General features: G+C 41.3%; 3 protein-coding genes across 4 annotated transcripts; all 3 read right to left on the bottom strand.

The window, feature by feature from the left end:
- Positions 1–1,690: 1,690 nt before the first annotated feature.
- On the bottom strand, positions 1,691–6,496 carry LOC133922414 (uncharacterized). 2 transcript variants are annotated; one of them, XM_062367742.1, is made up of 9 exons: positions 6,231–6,496; positions 5,277–5,375; positions 4,842–5,212; positions 3,912–3,972; positions 3,743–3,796; positions 2,760–2,828; positions 2,551–2,616; positions 2,389–2,457; positions 1,691–2,141 (listed from the first exon to the last, which is right to left on the bottom strand). In XM_062367742.1, the coding sequence occupies exons 1-9, from the start codon at positions 6,339–6,341 to the stop codon at positions 2,052–2,054; spliced, it is 990 nt and encodes a 329-aa protein (XP_062223726.1). In that variant the 5' UTR covers positions 6,342–6,496; the 3' UTR covers positions 1,691–2,051. The 2 variants fall into 2 exon arrangements, with proteins under 2 accessions (XP_062223726.1, XP_062223725.1); XM_062367741.1 differs by having other exon boundaries at positions 4,836–5,212; positions 6,231–6,495.
- Positions 6,497–8,257: 1,761 nt separating this feature from the next.
- Positions 8,258–11,213, bottom strand: LOC133922412 (plastidic ATP/ADP-transporter-like). Its single transcript, XM_062367740.1, has 5 exons — positions 10,331–11,213; positions 9,765–10,031; positions 9,538–9,681; positions 9,101–9,448; positions 8,258–8,872 (listed from the first exon to the last, which is right to left on the bottom strand). Exons 1-5 carry the CDS (start codon positions 11,093–11,095, stop codon positions 8,483–8,485), a joined length of 1,914 nt encoding a protein of 637 aa, XP_062223724.1. The 5' UTR covers positions 11,096–11,213; the 3' UTR covers positions 8,258–8,482.
- An 8,650-nt stretch (positions 11,214–19,863) lies between these two features.
- LOC133920653 (chitin-binding lectin 1-like) lies at positions 19,864–20,634 on the bottom strand. The gene is made up of 2 exons (XM_062365251.1): positions 20,427–20,634; positions 19,864–20,321 (listed from the first exon to the last, which is right to left on the bottom strand). Exons 1-2 carry the CDS (start codon positions 20,596–20,598, stop codon positions 20,203–20,205), a joined length of 291 nt encoding a protein of 96 aa, XP_062221235.1. The 5' UTR covers positions 20,599–20,634; the 3' UTR covers positions 19,864–20,202.
- Positions 20,635–20,977: the final 343 nt, after the last annotated feature.

The raw sequence follows: 20,977 nt of genomic DNA, 5'->3' as shown, positions 1-20,977 counted from the left end.
TGAAATTGACCTTTCGGTAACCCATCGAATTCGACCGGTTACCGAGCGATTTTCTCAATTTATCAAACGGTGTTCTTAAATTTTCCGCATTGTCGGTAACCGCTCGATTTTCTTGATTTTCAGTGAAGTTCAACAAAAAAAATTCAAAAATTATCTCAATCTTGTAAAATCAATAACTAATTCATGTGATTTTCAAATCAAGTGAAACAAAATTTATTCATTTCCTTCTAACATGATCTACATGATAAAATTATTTATACTCATAAAAAAATTCAAAATTTTCTGTGAGAAAATGTATTTGTTAAACCAAATTAAATGCATAGTTTACTCTTTGCTAATTTAAAAATCATGAAACTAATTTTGTTAGTCTTCTTACATAATCCTATGTCTTTTAAAAATACATGAACTCATGAATTAGTTATTGTAATATGCAGATTGTGTAAATATGTTGCGACTAGATTAATTCATAACTAACCTATCACACCTAAAACATTAGTAAAACCACTTTTATTAGTTTATTTATACTATGATTTACGTAGGAAAAATAATAGTGGACATGAAAAAGTTAATTCAGTGCTGTTTCTTAACATATTCACTTTATGCTTGTGAACTTTATAAAAATCATAGATAAATTAATAGAACTCAAAATAAAGTAAAATTAATTTTAAAAGTCCTCTTAAAATACGTTTACACAAGAAAAATATGTGTTTATATGTTAAGCTTTTTCTTAACATGAGTTAATAACTGAACCGTACGCTTTACTTTTTTCATTTTTTTTAAAACTTCCTCCCTATAAAATATGATGCAAACGATATTGTTTTTGAAGTTTTTTTCACAGAAGGTCTTAGAATTGTGTCTAGTTTTTTAGAATTTTTTTGATTTTTTTATTTTTTTGAATTTTTCGAATTCAAATTTGGTTAACGTTCGGTTTCTGAAACCGAGCCAGACCGAGATGTCCGGTTATCACGCATTTTGGTCAGTTACCGACGAATTTTTAAACCTGACAGCGCGCAAATGTCTGTGGAATCTTACGAGTTTGCCAACGCCATAGCCGCCCATCCACAGAAACCTTGCGAAGTAAATATATGATATAATAATAGCTATCTAACATTATCCATATACGATTTTAATTTGAGAAAAAAAGATAGAATACATAATGATTAATATCCGTCCAAAATATTCGAATGTTAAGTGTTATAAAAAAATCTATTATGATTTCACTTGTTCTTATTTTCACATCTCAGCGACCATTCTCTTTATACTTATTTTAATTACACTCCTATATTATTTAATGCTATGTAAAAATACAAATAAAGTGAATTTTTTATCTATCCGACTAACAAAAATTTACAATACTATCCGTTCCGACTCTAACTTAAAAGAGAAATATTTATCCAACACTATTTATATCTGACTTAAAAAAATATAAAATAAGATACAACATGTATCATATCCATCCATAACCAATCCGATTACACTCCTGCGTGCTGCTACTTAAATCCTGTATCGTAGCGTAACAAAAGGCATTACTTTTTTTTACTAACTGGATTTGGCAGTGAAGCATACCGGCTTATTTGTCAGGATTATGCTTTGGTCTGCGACTAAGCTACGACTTAGGGGCAATTCCCTGATCACATTCTCGAGCATCAACAGGCAACTATGAATGCCCAATGGTTTGACCACATTAAGAAACGGTGAACAATAGTTAACACTTGACACCACAAGCTTTCAAACAATACCCACAAGCATCATCAGCAGTTCATCGCCAAAGATTTAGTGGGCACACAAATTTGGAGTATTTCAAAAGTCAAGCTTAACTAAACTCGTTGACACATCACGGGCAGCGTACATTATCACCTATGAAGTCCGGCCGGCTAATAAATTCAACAAGACAAAAGTCTCGACCACAATTGCAAATGTGCTGCCACTCATTTCCGGATCCTTGCATACGATTTGTCGCTAGATACAGTTATAGTACATGGCAAAGGCAAACTAAATTCTTAAAAAAATAGTAACCTGAGGAACCATAACAGTCGGCAGCACCCAGCTGTTCACGCCACACCATTCTCATACATTGAACCATCTTTGGTTGTAGCATCATCAGCCATATCAAGCTCGATCATCGCAGTATCAACAAGAGACTGATATGGAAAAACAGAGAGTCAATACAGCACGAAAATAGTCCCTGCAAGGCTGAAGGGTGCTACTGTGTAGAAATGGTGATTTCATGGTGACATGGCTTCATGAATAATACCAGTCTCACGGCCACATATTCTAAACATGACCACAAGAGCACAATTAAACTACTGTTGCCCTCAACAATCACTCATAAGTACACGACCACGAAATTCCTGAGTTATAAAAGAAACAAAATGTTGAGAAAATAACCTGGAGCTCCTTTTCAGTCGTCTTGACCCTGTCATTGTAGTCTTGGAGTTGTAGAAAATGCTTGTACAACTGCATATAATGTTTTCAGCATACATATCATTGCAGGATTACCAGTTAATTCTCTTCATAAAGAAGCAAACAAGTGGAGAGCAGAACACATACATCCGTAACAACTAATTGTCGTGCTGAAGAAACTTTCCGTGCGGAAGCCAATTCATCCTCTAATTTCTGTAGTTTTACGAGAAAAATGTTGACTCATCATTAAAACTCATCACAATTGGGACTCTTAGAGAGACCAAACGGCAGCTATGTTAAATAAGAATGGGGTAAATGATGAGAAAAATATCCTTCAAAATAAGGACGCAGCTCACCTGAGCTCTCTTCTGCAAATCTACAACTTGCTGTTCTTTCACTGCAACTTTATCTTTAACCTGATTAACCTGCAAAACAGAAACATTCATAATCATATTTCACAAAATAAAATGCAAGTATGATAGTTAAATAGTAAACTGAAGTACGCCATATAAGAATGGCTGCGAGCACCCAAAACTATAAGATCTGAGTATATTACCAGTCTATGATGGGTCCTGCGTACTGTGTACTGATATAGCTCTACTGAAAACAAGAATATATGATAATTGTAAATGCAACCATGAGTGCACCCAAAACTATAATATCTGAGTATATTATCAGTCTATCATGGGTCCTGCATACTGTGTACTGACATAGCTCTGCTGGAAACAAGAAAACTATATAATAATAGTAAATGCAACCATTAACAGGCAACTAATCATCAAGCTTTCCTGAGTAAATAAGGCCCATTGTATTCATGATTAATGCTAGGTTGGCCATGTGTTGTTATTCAAGCAAGGCAGCATATCAAATGAAAACGAGCTATATATGAAAATTTCAATCGATATCAAATGTTGACACTCCAAAAAGCATAGATTGTATGGGAGTGTGTGTTCTATAATTTCAAGATCAAAATCAAAGAAATTTGCGAGATACGGAAGGCGAATACTAACTAGACACTATGAAATTCAATAAATATTTGATTTTGTATCTCGCAATCGCAATTGAGTTTGATCTTGAAATTTTCAAGGTTGTTGAACATGCCCACACCTACATCCACTAGGTTTTGGAGAACTTCGAAAACTTCCATGTTTAGTTTGAATGTATTTTCACATTTAGCCTGTTTTCACCTTATATTTGCACAAAGCAACACGAGCAGGTTAACTTAAATGGTCTCTGATGAAGAAAGAAATTCATCATAGCTTTACACTAACTCTCTGAGGTGCCAAAAAATGTCAATATCAAACTAACACAGAAAAAAGATCTTCAAGAAAATGGGTACCTCGTTTTCAAGGTCCTCACGCATCTGAATGACTTTCTCCAACTGGTTTTTTTCCTGATATACAAAAAGGAGAGATATGAAAAACTTACCCAAACAAGAAGTAATTGAGCTCAACACCAGGTAAGCTTATTTACAAACAGCCATTCACAATAGCACAGAACAAATTTACGTCATTTTGAAGATCATCACTGGAACTCGATAAATCTCTGCTATCACGACCTTTTGGACGGCTGCATAGAGGACGTTACAAAAGTAAATGCCTCGATTCTTAACAAGATATAGTTAATGTAGGAAATACTTTTCATACTGCCACAATGCTACTTTATAACTACAAAAATCTTAGGTGTAAGCAAATTTGGACATAAAGAAGTACATGAACAAGGCTGTAAACTTCACATCGAGGGTTAAAACTCATGCTCCCTTTGTGAAGATTTTAGCAGTCAACAAAAGTATAAAAGCATAACGGAAGCATGCAGCACATCTTGCTTGTAACTCTTTAAGGATCATAATGCAATGTACGCAGTTTCAATTTATAATGTCACAACAATACACAAAAGGTCAAGACTGAGCTTGCATATGCACACAATAGCAGGTTGTATGATTACATGCGACTACGGCAAGCTGTGAATCCCCTAGTCAGCACTTAAGTGTTGGCAAATTAGGGCAAGCTAACCATTAAACCAGCTAAGCATTCTGATTTAGTAAGCAGATAATCCATTAAATTATCTTGAACTTGTTTCAGTGTACAGAGTAATGCATTGTAACATATGGATATCATCAAAATTTGATGTTCAAACTTCGCTAAAGTGAATATGAACTTTTTTTTCTTATTTAACTAACAAGATAGCATGGCTACAATCATATTCGTTAAGTTCCAAGATATTGAAATGCAACACCCAAGGTAAGGACCAGGGAATATTGCAGAACATTAATTCCAGATGGCCCTAAAACATCAATCGAGCATCACTGCACTGTAAATATTTTTCCTAAAAGAGAGGCATCGTATGGGTTTTTTTAATCCAATTATAAAAATAGCTATCATGGCTAGCAATTCCAATGTAACTCAAATATGAAAACAAAATCAAAGTGGTACCTGAACCTTTTTCTTGATCCATGTTCCTTGTCTCTTTCGTTATCTGAATCCATATTATGCATTTCCACTGCACGATCATGGTCGCTAGGACGCCTCTCATCTCCTTCATGATTTCGATCCATGGGATAGTCAATTTCTCGATTAAAGCCACCATGCTCATAGTCTCTGTCTCTGTCTCTATCATGTTCACGAGATCTATCACTGTCCCTGTCATGATACGGATCTCTGTCTCGATCATAGCTCCGTTCCCTATCCCTTCTGTCCCAGTATGGATCTCTACCATACCTTCTAGGATCTCGTCTAAAACCATCACGACCAAAATCTCGGGGACCTCTTGTACGCACTTCATTTACTCTAACAACACGATTGCCTATTTTCTGTAGAAAAAAAAAATATTTCATACAAAATCAAATAATGGTTATAAGTCAGCAGGAAAAATACCTTGCCATCCATGCCCGCAATCGCATGCTCAGCAGCTTTGGGGTGAGTGAAAGTAACAAAACCATAACACTTGCCTTTGATATTATGATCATTTATCACCTGGAATGTACAAATTAACCAGGAAGCAAATGCTATATATTATAATCGATCTAAAAAACAATAGGTTACAATAAAAAGCCATAGCGTTGACTGCTAATTTATACTAGCAAGCAGGAAAAACAAAATCAAATTCTTTTTTTCTTTTGTCACTCTGTATGTAGTTTACAATGGCCGTTAACTGTTCACAAATTCAACCCATCTACTCCTGATTGAAGCCCAATAATGATGCCAACTTCACTCGAAGAAAAGCAAGTTACTGAAGAAATAGACCATAATGCCTTCAAATTCATGACTTGACTTTTGAGATCCACTTGGAACAGCTTCAACTTCACCATACTTCAAGGTATTAAATCAAGTAACCATTAAGAAAAAAGTAAGGATAAAAATGAAAGCCAACCTTCGGGGTAAAAGTACTTCGAACACTAAAGTGAAAAATCTGAACTCAACTCAGAACGACTTAACGGAAAAACAAATGAGCAGTCCCACACTACCTCCTCATTTCCCTTCGTGTCCCCCTTTCGTTTTGTAAAAGACAACCATGTATTTCCCTAGCTCCCCAGATCCCTCACTCCATAATCACAAATACCCTATCTCCCCCATGTGCCAATATCTGCAGTTCTGCACACAAACATCCCACGAGATCCTAAAGGGGACAAAACCTCAGGGAAAAACTATCTCAACCACAGAGAGGCTGAAAAGTACTAACTTTTTGCATCAGAACAGCAGCAGTCGAAGCAAAACAAACTCTATTTAAAAAAAAAAAAAACTGGCGACCGTCGCACGCCTCACTGCATCGAACCCAGTGTAGTAGTCACAGGAACCAGAGGAGGGGGGGGGGGGCAGACGGGAGCGGACCTTGATGGCGACGATGGTGCCGTAGTACTCGAAGGCGTCGCGGAGCATGTTTTCGTCGGCCTCGTAGGGCAGTCCGCCGACGTAGACCGAGGTCACCTCGTCCACCGCCATCTCCTCGCAGTCGCCGGCAACGACGCCTAGGGCGGCTAGGGTTTTGGGTTTTCCCCTCTCGCTCGCTCGCTCGCGCCGGACGACGACCGGGTGGGTGCAGGGGAGAGGCCGGGAGGGGAGATGGACGTCGGATCCGAGCGGGTGGGTGATCTGGAAATCGTAGGTCAGCGCGTGCCACCTCTATCCGCGGTCCCGCAGATCTGCGCCGTCCGTTTCGATCAGAGTTGTGAGTGTATGGGCTGGATCCTCCCGAGCAGGGCGCGATGTTCTAAATATCAGCCCGGTTAGGATCTGGCCTGGTTAAACCTCGATAGCGCTTTTTTTGGGCCCTCAAAAGCGTTTTAAGGGCACATATGAATTGAGCCCGTTGATGCTGGTGCAAGTGGTTTTTGGATCTTGAATATTGACTATATGTTGACTACCCCTCCGGTAAAAAATATTTGACGTTTTAGATGTGGCACGGTCACCAATGTGAACATCTGCCCACTCTTTTTTATACAATTTACTGTGAAATCCAATAAAGTTATGAGATTATAAAAGTATTTTTCAAGATAAATCTAAATATATAATTTTCATGTTCCCAAACTAAATATCTTAAAAGTTATTGGTAGTTAATGTTTTACAAGTTTGATTGGATCTTATTTAAAACGTCAAGTATTTATGATTGAAGGGAGTATGCTTTTGTTAGGAGTGATAAAAGACAGAAGTGGACTCTTTTTTTTTTAATACTCCCTCTTCATTTTATAAGGCACCCATGCATTTTCAAGATTCAAATTCTGTGATCTGTAACCAATTATTTCTCACTGATTTCTCCAAACGTGGGTACTGTCGTTGACTCGAAAATTTGTCACCCTACAGAATTCGACTTCTACATCTGCAGCAATGCTGGAATTCCGGCAATAATGTGGCAGGTCAAAATTCTTTTACTTGCCTACTGGAAGAGAAGTCTTCCTAAATAATAAGCAACCCTCATGCTTCCACAGAGCATTTTTGTTTGTTATGGCTATTGTTAAACATGCGAGTGTGCAAAACATCTACGCTAGTCGGATTAGAAAAAATCTTGTACCAACAATGTGAGATCCTCTTGCGGTGAGATCACTGATGTGTTAATTATTATATTTCCAGGGAACCAGTCGGCCAGCCCACTATCATGTCCCCTGGAATGAGAACAATTTCACAGACACTGACAAACAATCTTTGCTACACATATGTGTTTCCATTTATGTTATAATTATGCTTCTTTTTTAAAAGAACAAAGTGGATTTCGTGTTCATGATTTAGCTATGTTTTTTCTGACTTGATGTATGGATTGATGTAGGTACGCCGGTTGCACACGCTCAGTTTCTGTCGGTGTATTCCAACTGCTCTATTGCTATTACTGAAAAGCATTCCCAGTTTCAGTGTATCGGCATTCTGCATTTCAGTATCTCTGACTGCACCATGGTCTTCCATATCTGCTGATTGAACAATCTCACCAGCTTATTATGCTCACCTGGCTGCCTTCCGGGCACGTTCCTATATGAACCCGATTGTCGGAGAATCAGATGTCAAAGCCGCAAGTGGGGGCGACGGTGAAGCCATTGCCGGCAGTGAAGGAGAGGGTGAAGAAGGCGATGTCCTACTGCTGAAAGGATGACGAACCTGCTTACTCATGCTGTGCCTAACACAGTAGCATTTTGAAATTTAGATTAGACATCTAACGGGGAAGGTGAAGAACAGGGGTATTTGGTCCTGACTCCTGGGCCGCCATGATCAGCCTTTTGTACCGGTCTAACGGACACAGACTCTGTAATATATCTTGCACATTATTCAGTACAAATATGAATGATACCCATCAATAACAAAAATCAGGGCCAAAAAAAAAAAACTCGAACCCGCAAGCAGGGCTAGCCAATGAAGACTTACATGGAACCAGATTTCCCAAAATTGTAATAATCAATAAACAGTTTATATCTATGGAATGTAACAACAAACAGCTACAAGAACTCTCGATGTGACAACAAAATATGCTACAACAACAGAAGAATAGGCCTTCTTATTTTCATATCATTCTGCTGCCTTTTCCAGCAGCCAATGACAGGCCTAAGAAGCTTTTGGTTCCTCCAAAGACCTGTGCTAACTAAATTCTGAGGGAAGAAAACTTATTGAGATTGTTGGCCGGATTTCTCCGGGGTGGTGATCTCGAGTTCCTGGGACTGTTTGATGGCCGAGCCATTTGCAGAGTTCTCACTAGCTAGAGTTTCTTGGAGAGGACCATTTCCTGTCCCAACAACTTGGGCGGTTGTTTCGACCGTCTTTGCTTTCAACATCTTTTCTCTCTCAAGCTCTTGCTTTGCCAGGGGAGAGAACTGCGAGTCGAGGGACCTTACAGCGCCCAGCCACGCAAGAACAATCACCAGGAGTATTCCACCAAGGTAGGGCGTTGAGTTTGCAAGAGATCCAAACGACAGGATCATGAACTGTTGGATCAAAGCGCCTCCAGACTTCCCCAAGGGGTTGCACACCACATCAATTGCTGCCTTACCTTTTACCTGTTATCATGACAAGAAAGCATCGATAACAAAATTAACAAATGAATATGAGGGTGTCATGAAACAAACATAAAAACAGCATTGCCAGTTATTGACGAAAGCATTGGATCTTATAAAGGTGATACTACCAAACTATTAGGTTCGTTGGAGCAATCACATAGAATGAGATTGGCAAGAGAAGTATTGGAGGTTAATCTTCAAAAGAAACAGGTATCTTTGGAGACTAACCTTCATATCTTCATCCAAAGGAATGTACGCCATCTCTTTGCAAGGATCAAACAAACTGTATTTTGCACTCTTACTGAAAATGTTCTGCATTGCCCCAACATAGACCGCCGCAAGCAAAGGCGTCATTCCAAACTTGGTCATAAGTGGAGTCAATGGTTCACCAAACAAAATCAGTGAGAAGAATCCAACTCCCGTGAGAAGCAACACTGCAGGCGTGATCGTAGCTGCAACTCCCCACCCAAACTTTCTAAGAATTACTCTCCCTAACAACATCATTGTAAATGTAGCTATACCAGTAGCAGTTGAGAAATCGCCCATGAATGAAGAATATTCATTAGGGCTCGGGAACTGCAAGACAACAGCAGAAAGTTAATTAAAAACTACACTGTGTACATGGTACAAAAAGGCTACAATTCATGCTTCGTAGATAAACATACCTGTGCCTTCAGTTTTGATTTCCATGTCACCTCAACAAGGTTAATACTTATTCCATAAGCAACGACCAATGTGGCAAGATCCCTGACATACCGAGATGACAGCAGCACCTTCATGCTCTCACCCAAACCAAGCTTTGGCTTATCCTGAAAGGTTATGTTCACAGCACCATTAAGGGGGGCTCCATAAACACAAGTAGAATAACAGTAGGAAATTTGTCAAGTCCAACCTTCTTTTTCCGCTCAACTCTTGGCACAGCTGAGCTATCAATAACAAATTTGTTCACTCCCCAATAGATGCCGGCGATGACAAAACCCAGTACAACCACTATGCTCATCATGGCCTTCAACGAAATTGCCCATCCATCCACCCCAGGACCCAAACTCTTCCTCATGTTTGAGAAGTATTTCACCGTGCGGCCAGAGAAGATGAGTGCCACATTGGCCCCAAGCCCAAACAGCGGGTAAAACTCTTTGGCCTCTTCAACCGTAGTAATCTGCAATCATTAAGAACACCTGAGGATTTGTATATAAACAGGACATATGCTAACTATCAATTGCCTTGATTTTGGAACAAGAATCTATTAATTTATTTTTTGTGCATACAGCCAGCCATACACCACCAGCCCCTCCAAAGATTTCGGAAAGGGAATATCCAGAGTCCACAACAGAGCAACCATCAATTACTTTAATTTAAAAATATTCAGCCATCGCCAACATTTCAGGAGAGAATTTGCAATACGATAACAACAACTAATTAACTATTACAGAGAGGACAGAAGAGAATTGGGTGTACCTGATTGGCGAAGCCCCAGAAGAGGACGGATATGACGACGCTGCCCCAGAGCTCAGCCATGACGTAAAAGAGGCAGAAGCTCCAGACACGGAGGATGGCAACGGGGCCCAGGAAACTGGGCCCAAGCGCGGCGAGGAGACGGTCGGCGAGCGCGGTGGGGTGGATGGCGTCGCGCATGGGGTATAGAACGTACGCGAAGGCCCCGAAGAAGGCAATGAAGGGGAAGATGACGGCGTAGAAGAGCGTCTCCTTGGAGAGCACGTCGGCGAGCTTGGTGTAGAGGAGCATGAACCCCACGGCCATGGGGAGGTTGACCCACGTCTTGAGGAAGGGGATGATCTCGGCGCTGCTGCCCTTGGCGGTGACGACGAGCACGTCCTTGGTGTCCCGAAGGATGGTGTAGTTGAAGAGGATGCAGAAGAACATGAGCCCCAGGGGGATGATCTTCTTCAGCGTCCGCGTCTCCACGCCCAGGAACTTGGGGGAAACTGAGGACGACGCATCCGGCGCCGGAGACGCGGCGGCGGCGGCAGAGGCGCGGAGGGGAGGGATGCAGGGGCGGAGCGGGAGCGCGGCCGGGAGGCGGAGCGGGAGCGCGGCCGGGAGGCGGAGCGGGGTGGGGCGGGGGAGGTGGCGCGGGAGGCTGAGGCGGAGGGGCGCGGGTGTGGCGAGGGGGTGGCGTACGAGGTGGTGGTGGTGCGCGGCGGCGGAGGGGAGCGGGAGGCGGAGGCGGAGACGGTGGCTTGCGACGAGGCCGGACTCCATGGGGCGGGTCGGGTGGTGGAGGTGTGGAAATATCTCGGGACGGAGGAGGCGATAAGGTCAGGCGCCCGGCAAGCCGGAGGTTTGCCCAGGGGAGGCTTCTGTCTTATACTAGGCCGGCAGTAGCGGAGTCACAACTAAACTGATCGGTAGATGTAATTGGACCATTCCTTAGTTTCTTTCTTTTCGCGGTCCCTTCCTCGTTCTCATTTTTTTTTATTTTTTTCTTATCCCTAATAATTTATCTTTAAGGAGGGTTACGAAGAAGAAAAAAGAGAATCACGTTCTGAAGAAAATAATCTTAGAAATCCCTTCATAATAGAAATCGTGAAGGAAAACCGTTTGAGTGTTGAAAGGAACGAAAATCCCTTCACGACGAGAATTTGAACTCTGAAAGGAAGCCTTTAGGGTTGGTCTTAGACTGTTATATATAAGATCATCTCCAACCATATTCCCTTCATTTTGTTCCCTTCCCGATTCTCGTTCCCTTTATTTTCTCTCATCTCCAATAACTTCACTTTGAGCGGAATCGCGAAAGAAAAGAAGAGAGAATCCCGTCCTAAAGAGAATGACCTTAGGAATCACTTCGTGACAGGAACCGTGAAGGGAAACCATTGGAGCGCTGAAGGGAACGAAAATCCCTTCATGACGGGATTTTCACCTCCGAAGGGAAACCCTTGGGCATAGTCCAAGATCATCTCCAACCACATTCCCTTCATTTCGTTCCTTTCCCGATTCATTTTCCCGTTTTCATTCCCTTTATTTTCGTGAAGAGAATTTAGACCCTAAAGGGAAACCCTTGGAGATAGTCTTAGATTATAATGAAAAATTAACCGGACTAGTCATTGGGCCCACCCATATGTGGTGCCAGTCAGGAGTTGTGGGAGGCGGCCTACGTGCATAGCGCGCAGCGCGCTAGGCAGGCGAGCACGCAAGCTAGAGGCGAAACGTGGGAGCAGTATTTTTGAAAGCGGAACCTATGCGACTTGAGTCATAAAAATTGAGTAGCATGAGATGGGTAATTTCTACTAAATTTAAGTAGTCTACAAGATTAGAAGCAGGACGTCCCGATTGGTATGATAATCACTACGTGTTTTTTAAGTAGTATAGATTAGAGACGAGAGCAGCGGTTAGTGTTGGATTAGCGCAACAAACCTTTGCTAATTGTGGAGAAGGGAGTAAAGATGAACGAACAAACTGATGGGTGGGACCGGAGGCTCTACAATTGACTTTCTAGTTCCGACGCAGCATCCAAAACACCACTAGTAGTACCATTACAATTTTAGTTATCCAATCTTAATAACTGAGTGCAATTTTTTAGTATACACCTCAGGGTGGAAAAGATAAAAGTTTGTTCAACCCTACATCTTCTCGTAAGAAGACATTGTTATATCATCGTTTTGAAATCATAAAAGGTTTAGGACATATTTGGTTTTAGCTTACGCTCGCCCGTCAAACCTGGGCACGCCAAAAAAATGGCGAAAGAATAGTCCGTCAGCATTTTCACTAGCGTGGACATGGAAAATAAATTGGCGGCCGGACGTGAGGGCGTGGGCGAGCTAACTACCGGCTCCAAACCAAACGGCAGCGCTTCTACGAGGTTAACACCAAAAAAATTAGCGGAGCTAGCGTCAGATCCAAACTAAATAACCCTTTAGAACGTGTACAGTAGGATAATGGGATAATATCAGCTGTAAAATGTCACATGGGATTCTTCTTGTCGTGATGCCAACTGTGGCTTCGGGTGGGTAGAATCCTCACCGGAATCACCTTGATCACCCATCGCAATTGGCAGATCAGGAACGAAACCAGGAAAGCGAGACCAAAACCTAGGAAGCACGGCAAATTCGAGTAGATGGTCATATCTCCTCACACTCTGGCTCCGATGCGATTTGCGGTCGCAAGGCTTGCCGGAGAGATGGCGCAAGCGTAAGTCGCCGTCACGCTCTCATCGCCTCGCCATCGGTCGCCTTCATTGTTGTCTACTCGTCCAGTCGCAAGTCGTAACCCAGATGTAGATTTGATTGGCATGCAACAGCACTCCGTTGGAGAAGAGGAGCCATTGAGCCAATGAGAAGTGCTACATGCCTATGTGTAACTGTGTTGTTTGTTTTGTGCCAAGCATGCAGTTCTTTGCTGTTGCTCGCTTATATAAACGACGCTACGTACTGGGCTCCATGTCAAAGTTGATGGAAGACGGAAGATGCAGATGGGACCTGGGCGCTCGAAAATGCTCCAAACATTATTAGTTTCCTCTAGTGTAACCAGCACATAATCTAAGTCACAGTCAGTGGTCGATAGAGAAGCTGTGCTGCTGCGGCCAACCTCTAATTCCGTGAGGGTGGAGGGAACCACGCCTTAGCTGGATGTTTAATGGACGTGATTATATCCTTGTTTAATGGACGTGATTATATCCTTATTCACTTAGGATTCAATTTCAGATTTGCTCTTTGAATGCCTTATTAAAATAAAAAAAATAGTGATAGATGATGTACTCATCAATAGTGAGATATATATGATGACTTTATCAAATTTTAAACTTTTTATTTCTGGTCTTTAATATACGTTCTGTGAATACGTGTGTATGGTGATATAATAGAGAAACTGTGCTGCTGCGGCCAACTTCTAATTCTGTGAGGGTGGAGGGAACCACGACTTGACTTTGATGGTTAATGAAGGTGATTATACTTTAATCACTTAGGATCAAACTTGAGATTTGCTTTATTGGTAGGCGATGTATATGTTAACAGTGAGACGTATGTGATAATTTTATTAATCTTTAAGTTTTACATCTTTAATTTTAATAGGCGTTATATGAATGTGTACATATATTTCCAAATTATACTGATATTTTTTTAAGAAAAATCTGAGGGTGGAATAAGATGCACAGCGGTTGGAGTGGAGTGTGGATTTAGTTGTTAGGCCATTTTTGGCTTTTCCCTTTCTGGCCCTTCTTCGCTCCAAAATATCTCAGTGGACCGTGATGTTGCTCTCAAATCTTAATGTTTACTATCACTTTTCCGTTTCCGGCGACGCATGCTATTCAACTCGTAAGAACACTCTTGTTGCTCGTCATGGTTGTGCGTGCTCCACAGGGATCTGAATAATAAAGTTGGGATCTTGGGTTACGCAGGAAGGAATATACAAATTACATACGATCGTTGGGTGCACAAAACTTGGCGGATTAAGCACTGGCCTGACCTAACACAAGGGAGATCGACTTAAGGAGCTAGTAAAAATAGTTTAGGGGATACTAGTAAGCAAATAACAGTAGCATCTTGGATTTCCCCTCGGTGACCTTTGTCGCGTTCACGCGTTGCCTTGCCCGGCGGACTGCGGTAGAATCCGAGTTGCGTCGGCAACGTGACGTGCAGAACCCCTTCGGCGTGTCACTGCAAGCGACTCGTGGGCTGCGGCCTACGACCAGCTGGGCCGGTGGAGTGGTATCCAGTACCCAGGCTTTGCTCTCAAACCACCCAAGACCGGGTTTTTTTATTTTTACATTTCAAAAATAAAAAATTACAAAACTAAACATCTGTTTAAAAATATAAAAATAGATTATTGTCGCACATTGAAAGACGGCATACACATATCACCCTTTTAACGGATGATAGATTTTAAAAAATAAGCATATCGCTCTTCAAACATGCGACATGTTAAAAAAATAAGAGTAAATTTCGTAAAACTACATGATGATTGTCAAAAATATTAAAAAATATTTTTTAAAAACTATTTCATAGAATTAATCTTTTTCTATTCTTTTGTATCATAAAACTATACATACTTTAAAGAACTATCAGAAAATTACACTTTCATATAATATTATTGAAGAACTATACCATTTTTGCCTGACGGTATTGCAGAGCTACACTCCCATTTCTCAGATCCATTCTGACTACTAGCTACCACCTATCATACTCAGTGGAGCGTGACAGAGTCCGTTCACGGATGTGATATCCCTTGCCACGCGAGCTCCGATAATACATGTAAGTAAGTCGACCTAGACTTGCTGAAGACGCGTTTGGAAGCAGTTTGGATGGCAAAATTGCAGCATTGCCAAAATCTATCTTTGTGCTTCCGCATCACTTCTTGGGTATCTTTTAGTGACCCAACACGTACTCTGAGACATATTTTCATGCAACACACCCCTGTAACCATCTATGTACTATGTATCATTATTCAACTGAACTGTTCGATAAGGCAGACGAAGGGAACAAATCCCTTCTCTAATTGAACGAATTGAGCGCAATGATCGTAGGGCGGATGAATGTCCTGAGTATGACATGTCGGATAATGAGGACGATGGTCCTATTCCCGCGGACTAGGATAATCCCAACTTTAACAATCTTGTGGCGCATGAGAGGAATCAGGCGGCATGTGAGTATACTTAGATCAGAATAAGGTGACCGAGAGTGCTAGGTATCATACTAGTCAAGCTATGAAGAATGTTGTGACTCAATGTGCGACATCGCTTCGTCAACAATTTTATGTTGTCAAGTCAAGCAAGAAGGAATATGATATCACGTGCATGACGGAGGGATGCCCGTGTCGGGTATACGACTTTAAGGGGAAGTGGGTTGAGTACTAAGAGGTGTCCATAGTGGTGGAGCATACTTACACCCTGGACGACCTTGAACCCAGCCATAGGAACATCACATCAGCCTTTGTCGCTAATGTTTTTTATGTCCAAATTATGAATACATTGAACTACAAATTAGGGTCCATAATTAGGCAAATTGACGATGAGTATAAGTACACTATCAACTACAAGAAGACATAGAGAGCGAAGAGTAAAACAATTGAGATGAAGTTCGGGACCTATAAATATCATATGACAATCTTCTATACTTGATACAGATCATAGCTCGAAGAAACCTGATGATATATTACAACATTGATAAGTACACATTATTGTTAAAACCTGACAAATATGTCCTAAAGTGATGCTTCTTCGTATTAGGAGCATGTATAAAAGCTTTCGAGCATTATCGATGATACTTTCCTTACCGAGAAATACATGGGTCAAATTCTAACTATTATTAGGATTATCTTATAGAGCAATCAATATGTCACCAGAGGTATGCAATACTCAAACATTTTAATTGGTATGATTGTCAAATCTTTGTTCATTTAAGCTACCTTCATACATAATATAGCTTAGACTTTCTATCTTAACATATTGTTTAGCTGTACATATGTGTTATTCTCATCATATGTATGCACGCATATAGGGAGAGATTAGACTATATTATGTGAGTTTCATAAATTATGATTCATGTGCTTTTATAGTTTACAATTGGTATCATACCCTACAATTGGTATCATTTATTTGTAGTGATATCTATTCAATTGGTATACTTTCAATTGAATCATGATTTTTGAAGCTCTCTCTCATGCGCTCTAATGTTTTTCTCTTTGAGTTTAACATGTGCATATAGTCCTTTTTAGGGATTATTGACAAAGAGGAAGAATTTGGACGACCAAAGCAACAAGCAGGTAACAAGGTAAGTGAGATTATAGCAATAAGCAAGATGGTTTAGGAATGCCAAAGTTGACAAAGGGAGAGAAAAAGAAGATGCTAGAAGCAACATAAGGCGTCTAGATCGACAAAAGATAAGCTCTTGGATAGGTCAATTAAAGGAGATAGTGGTAATGGAGAAAGGGGAAGCCACAACAAAATGGGACTAATTGGTAAGAACATGCATTCAAGCAAAATGTAAGACTTTGTGCTCATTTATGATCTTTACATTTTGTATCATTTGTTATTTGTCATTTGCTTTGGTTGTGTTGTCATCAATCAACAAAAGGGGGAGATCGTAGAGAAAATGACCCTTTTAGGCCATATTTGTGATTTTGGTGATTAATGACAATATGGTCAATGGGACTAACATGTTTGTCAAAAATATATGTTAGTAGATCTCATTGATGCAATACATGAAGAAACCACCAAAGCAGGGAAAAAGTTTAGTTGAATTGGAGAAGTCCCAGGAGTTTTACCTCACCGGATGGTCCGGTGTTGAATGTGTTGCACACATCGGACAATAAACAGTGCATATAGACAGAGGTAATTTTGCCTCACCGGATGATCCGGTATTCGACAAGTAATACACACCGGAGCATTTGGTTCTGAGTAGAAGATTTTGAAGGTATCAGATAGTCTGATGATGAAGCAAGAGTACAACAGATAAATACACCAGACAATGAACAGTATAAAGAGGAAGGCAAAGCTCAAGTCATTGGATAGTCCAGTGATGAATTGATTAGCACCGGAAAAGGCAGCAGAGCAATTTACACAGAGAATATGTTGGTTTAGATGGCTAAGGTATACTCACCGAAAAGTCCGGTGATGAAGATGCAGTATACACCGGAGTGTTCGGTGTTCACAGTGGCTTGAATGGGGTTCCAACTGTTAGTTTATGAGAGTGTACTCATTGAATGATCCGGTGTTAGTACTATTATTCTCACCGGATCATCTGGTGTTAATAGTTTTTCAGAGGTATTGCGTTAATGGCTAGTGCACGGGTTTGAGGCTATAAATATCGCTCCACTCAGTCATTTGAAGGTGTGGCATGCAACTGGTGTCTAGAGAAGTTCATATACACATCTAAGCCACCAAAGTGCTTAAAGTGATCATCCAAGGTAGTTAAGCACAGGATTAGAGAGTGATTAATGCTTATAGGCCTAGAGAGTGTGTTGCTAGGTGATTGCTGCCTAGAGAGTGGATCAAAAAGTGATCCAAGCTTGTACCTCTTGGTACGTCGGCACCTTGGAGTCTTGGTGACTCGCCGGTAACTTGAGCTAGAGTTGCTCAAGCTTTTTTACCCTCTAACTTGGTGTGGAGCGGTGACGAGAAGCGTGTACAGGGACGCGGAGGCCCTTGACTTGGTGGCTCAAGCTCCGAAGTGATCATGGTGACGAGGAACCGGAAGAGAGGCTAGTGGTGAGATCTTTCCTTGGTGGCTTGATGGCTTATTTGGGTGGAGGCCTTAGCTTTGTGACTTGGTGGCTCCAGAGCTGTGACCGGGTACCGACCGAGCTTTACAGTACAACCACAAGCCTAGTATGGGACAAATCTGACCAACTAATTAGTTTTCTTCTAACATAGTGTAGATCAGAGGGTGGAACAGGGAATAGATGGAATTTCCTTGGGATCGTATGATGGAAGAGGGAGCTTCCGTTGTTGAGGTTATCATTCACGTGGCAGTAGAATCTTAGCGGGTAGATATTTATTGGGAGAGACTTTGTAAAGGTCCCGTAGTGATTTTTCTAGCTGCACACCTCAGAAGTATGTAAGTATGGTCGACACGGGCACAACAGATAATCATGACTTGTGGGTAAAATGTACAACATATGCAGAGTGTAAAACTGATAATTAGTCGCGCCCATGGTTATGAGCGGCGAGAAATGTCACACATGATTAGAATACACTGGTTTTGGATGACTTTGGGTGGGTGGTTCATTTATGGTTACGGGAACCATATTTGAGGTGGTCAACTTCAGTTGAGGTGGTTAATTCTTGAGGATATTTACATTCAGTTATTTACTTATGCTTTTATTAAGTGTTTTTGTTAAATATTGCCTTTATACAAATAAGCTCCTGTAAACCTTATTATTATGAATAAACTCATTTCATCTTTTATCATAACTTAACTCACATTTGTTATAACCATAGTTCTTAGTGAGGGGAAGATTCTGAAGAATACTTTGAGGATGGAGAATTCTAAGGTGATGCTCTACATCGACTGCATGTGGGAGATACAGAATAAGAAGACTACTCTAGCTGCGGAGTTTTATTTGCTTTTTGACCCTTGAAGGTCCCCTCTATAATAACAAATTCTTACGCTAAGTTTATGATATTGTGTTATCATCTGTGAAATCATCGTATATTGAGATTGATTTCTGGCTCAATATATGACATGGATTTTGGTCTATCCTTAGATCGGTCCCAACAATTCCACCAAATTTTGAAGCTCACCACACAAGCTTGCCACAAAGAGCTGTCACACACCGAGCATAACATAGCTTATCTGTTCTACTCGAACTTGGGGCTAGAAAAATAGCTATATAATGTGACACGTCACTACCGGTTTTAGGAATAAAATGACAGTGATACTTCTTTATCACTACCAGTCCATGACACCAACTAGTAGTGATAATCACTACCGGTTCTTGGAACCAACCGGTAGTGATAACACATGTATCGTTGCCGCTCCATTACACTAACTGGCAGTGTTGTTTCACTGCCGTTTTGTTATAAAAACCGTCAGTGATAGTGTATATCACTACCGGTTCTCAACGGCTCAATGATTGATCGACCGTTAGAATTTGTGAACTGTCAATGATATCTTATCATTGTCAGTTATTTTTTAACCGGCAGTAAATAGGGGGTGAGGATGACCAGATAGTGAGCACTATTCGTTTTAGGATTTGGGTTGGTCAAACTTTTCTAGTTTTGACAATCATATATAAATAAGTATAGACTACTAGATCCATGATTAAAAATACCTTTACAATATATTATTTTTATTTGAAATAATATATTTTCATGTAAACACAAGTAAGAGTGTCAGATGGCGTCGTTGTCCTAACTCCTAAACGACTAACATTTCGAATTAGAGGGAGCAGGCGCTTCCGAAAAGCGCTAATTAAACACTCTAATTCTACCTTTTTTGGCGAGGAAGAGAAAACATCGGGATTTGTTATGTAAAAAATGTTTAATGTTTAGGTAGTTTTATTGGGTGAACGTTCGCTACTCAACGCAGTGAAACCCATTAAACGTTTCTGAAAACTCGGTTATAATTTTAAAAACCTAGTTCAACAGCTTTCGAAGACGTATGTAGTAGCTTCGTTGGCTTCAGTACATCTTAAAGTTCTCAACCACACTTATTCAAATACATATATAGCCTCTGTAACTCTGATCGATACATGGTTTATTCAAACACATATATGACCAGTGGGCCAGAGACGAGGTAATGCTTTTCTTTTTTCCTTTTTATTTTGACGAGTGTGTTTAGGCTACCTCATCGCATCCATCCATATACGTACGTAGTAGTAGATGTTTTGTGTGGGATCTCAACTAGACGATGAGTGATGACGATGATTGTGAAAGTTTAAGGCAGGCCGTGGCCGGAGACGCAGCCTTCAGGCGGGCAGACCGGCGGCATGCGATGCGGCGGACAGAACGGACCGAAACGGCAGAACGGAGGGAAAGGGCGTCGCGGAGGAGGAGCTGCATGCAAACGGGAAGCAAGCCTGTTGATTAGCCGACTTGCAAGCTAACGCAAGTACTAGACACACACATGCAAGGCAGTAATTAATAAGAAGCAGGACTCACGAGCAGGGGTGTACGGCGGCGGCGGCGGCGGAGGGGACGGCGGTGTTGGCAGAATGCAGGGGGGCGGCAGCAGGACGTGCCGGCAGTGGTAGCCGCTCGTGGCCGCCAGCCAGAGCGCCACGGCGAGCTGCACCAGCGCTACGAGGCGGGGGCGCCGCGGCAGCACGGCCATCAACGCGCCAACACGTAGTACTTGGAGCGCGCTCTGGCCCCGTTCGTTCCCGGCGTCGTGTTATTTATAGGACACCACCATTTCTCTTTCGGCCATGGACACTCGCTGTGCTGCCATGCCATTACGTGCCGCTGGTAGTGGTCGTCGCTAGTGGCTTGGCTTGGCGCAAATTTTCCAGGTACACCATGTTTGCCGGTCAACAGACGTTGAGAAGAAACGCGACGACCCTTTAGTTCTCCCCAGAGAAAATCAATAATAGTTTGACGACGAGTCTATTGAGTTTTCTTACCGACTTACGTTTTTCAACAAATTTATAGGTGTTTGCAAATCCACATACCCTTACGCACACATCTCTAAACGTGTCCATCTATTCCTCTCA

The sequence above is a fragment of the Phragmites australis genome, chromosome 6 (genome assembly GCF_958298935.1).
Source record: "Phragmites australis chromosome 6, lpPhrAust1.1, whole genome shotgun sequence".
Taxonomy (NCBI): domain Eukaryota; kingdom Viridiplantae; phylum Streptophyta; class Magnoliopsida; order Poales; family Poaceae; genus Phragmites; species Phragmites australis.
The sequence above is the reverse complement of the archived record's forward strand: the minus strand, read 5'-3'. Positions and strand labels throughout refer to the sequence as shown.

Excerpts from the sequence above, each read along its gene's own strand:
- LOC133922414 (XM_062367741.1), bottom strand. The coding sequence starts at position 6,341 with ATGGCGGTGGACGAGGTGACCTCGGTCTACGTCGGCGGACTGCCCTAC. Across the intron at positions 5,376-6,230 it reads GCACCATCGTCGCCATCAAG|GTGATAAATGATCATAATAT; the intron begins GTCCGCTCCCGT and ends TGTACATTCCAG. Across the intron at positions 5,213-5,276 it reads TTGCGGGCATGGATGGCAAG|AAAATAGGCAATCGTGTTGT; the intron begins GTATTTTTCCTG and ends TTTTTTCTACAG.
- LOC133922412 (XM_062367740.1), bottom strand. The coding sequence starts at position 11,095 with ATGGAGTCCGGCCTCGTCGCAAGCCACCGTCTCCGCCTCCGCCTCCCG. Across the intron at positions 9,682-9,764 it reads GAGTTGAGCGGAAAAAGAAG|GATAAGCCAAAGCTTGGTTT; the intron begins GTTGGACTTGAC and ends ATAACCTTTCAG. Across the intron at positions 8,873-9,100 it reads CTTTGGATGAAGATATGAAG|GTAAAAGGTAAGGCAGCAAT; the intron begins GTTAGTCTCCAA and ends TCATGATAACAG.
- LOC133920653 (XM_062365251.1), bottom strand. The coding sequence starts at position 20,598 with ATGGCCGTGCTGCCGCGGCGCCCCCGCCTCGTAGCGCTGGTGCAGCTC. Across the intron at positions 20,322-20,426 it reads GCCGCCGTACACCCCTGCTC|CTCCTCCTCCGCGACGCCCT; the intron begins GTGAGTCCTGCT and ends GTTTGCATGCAG.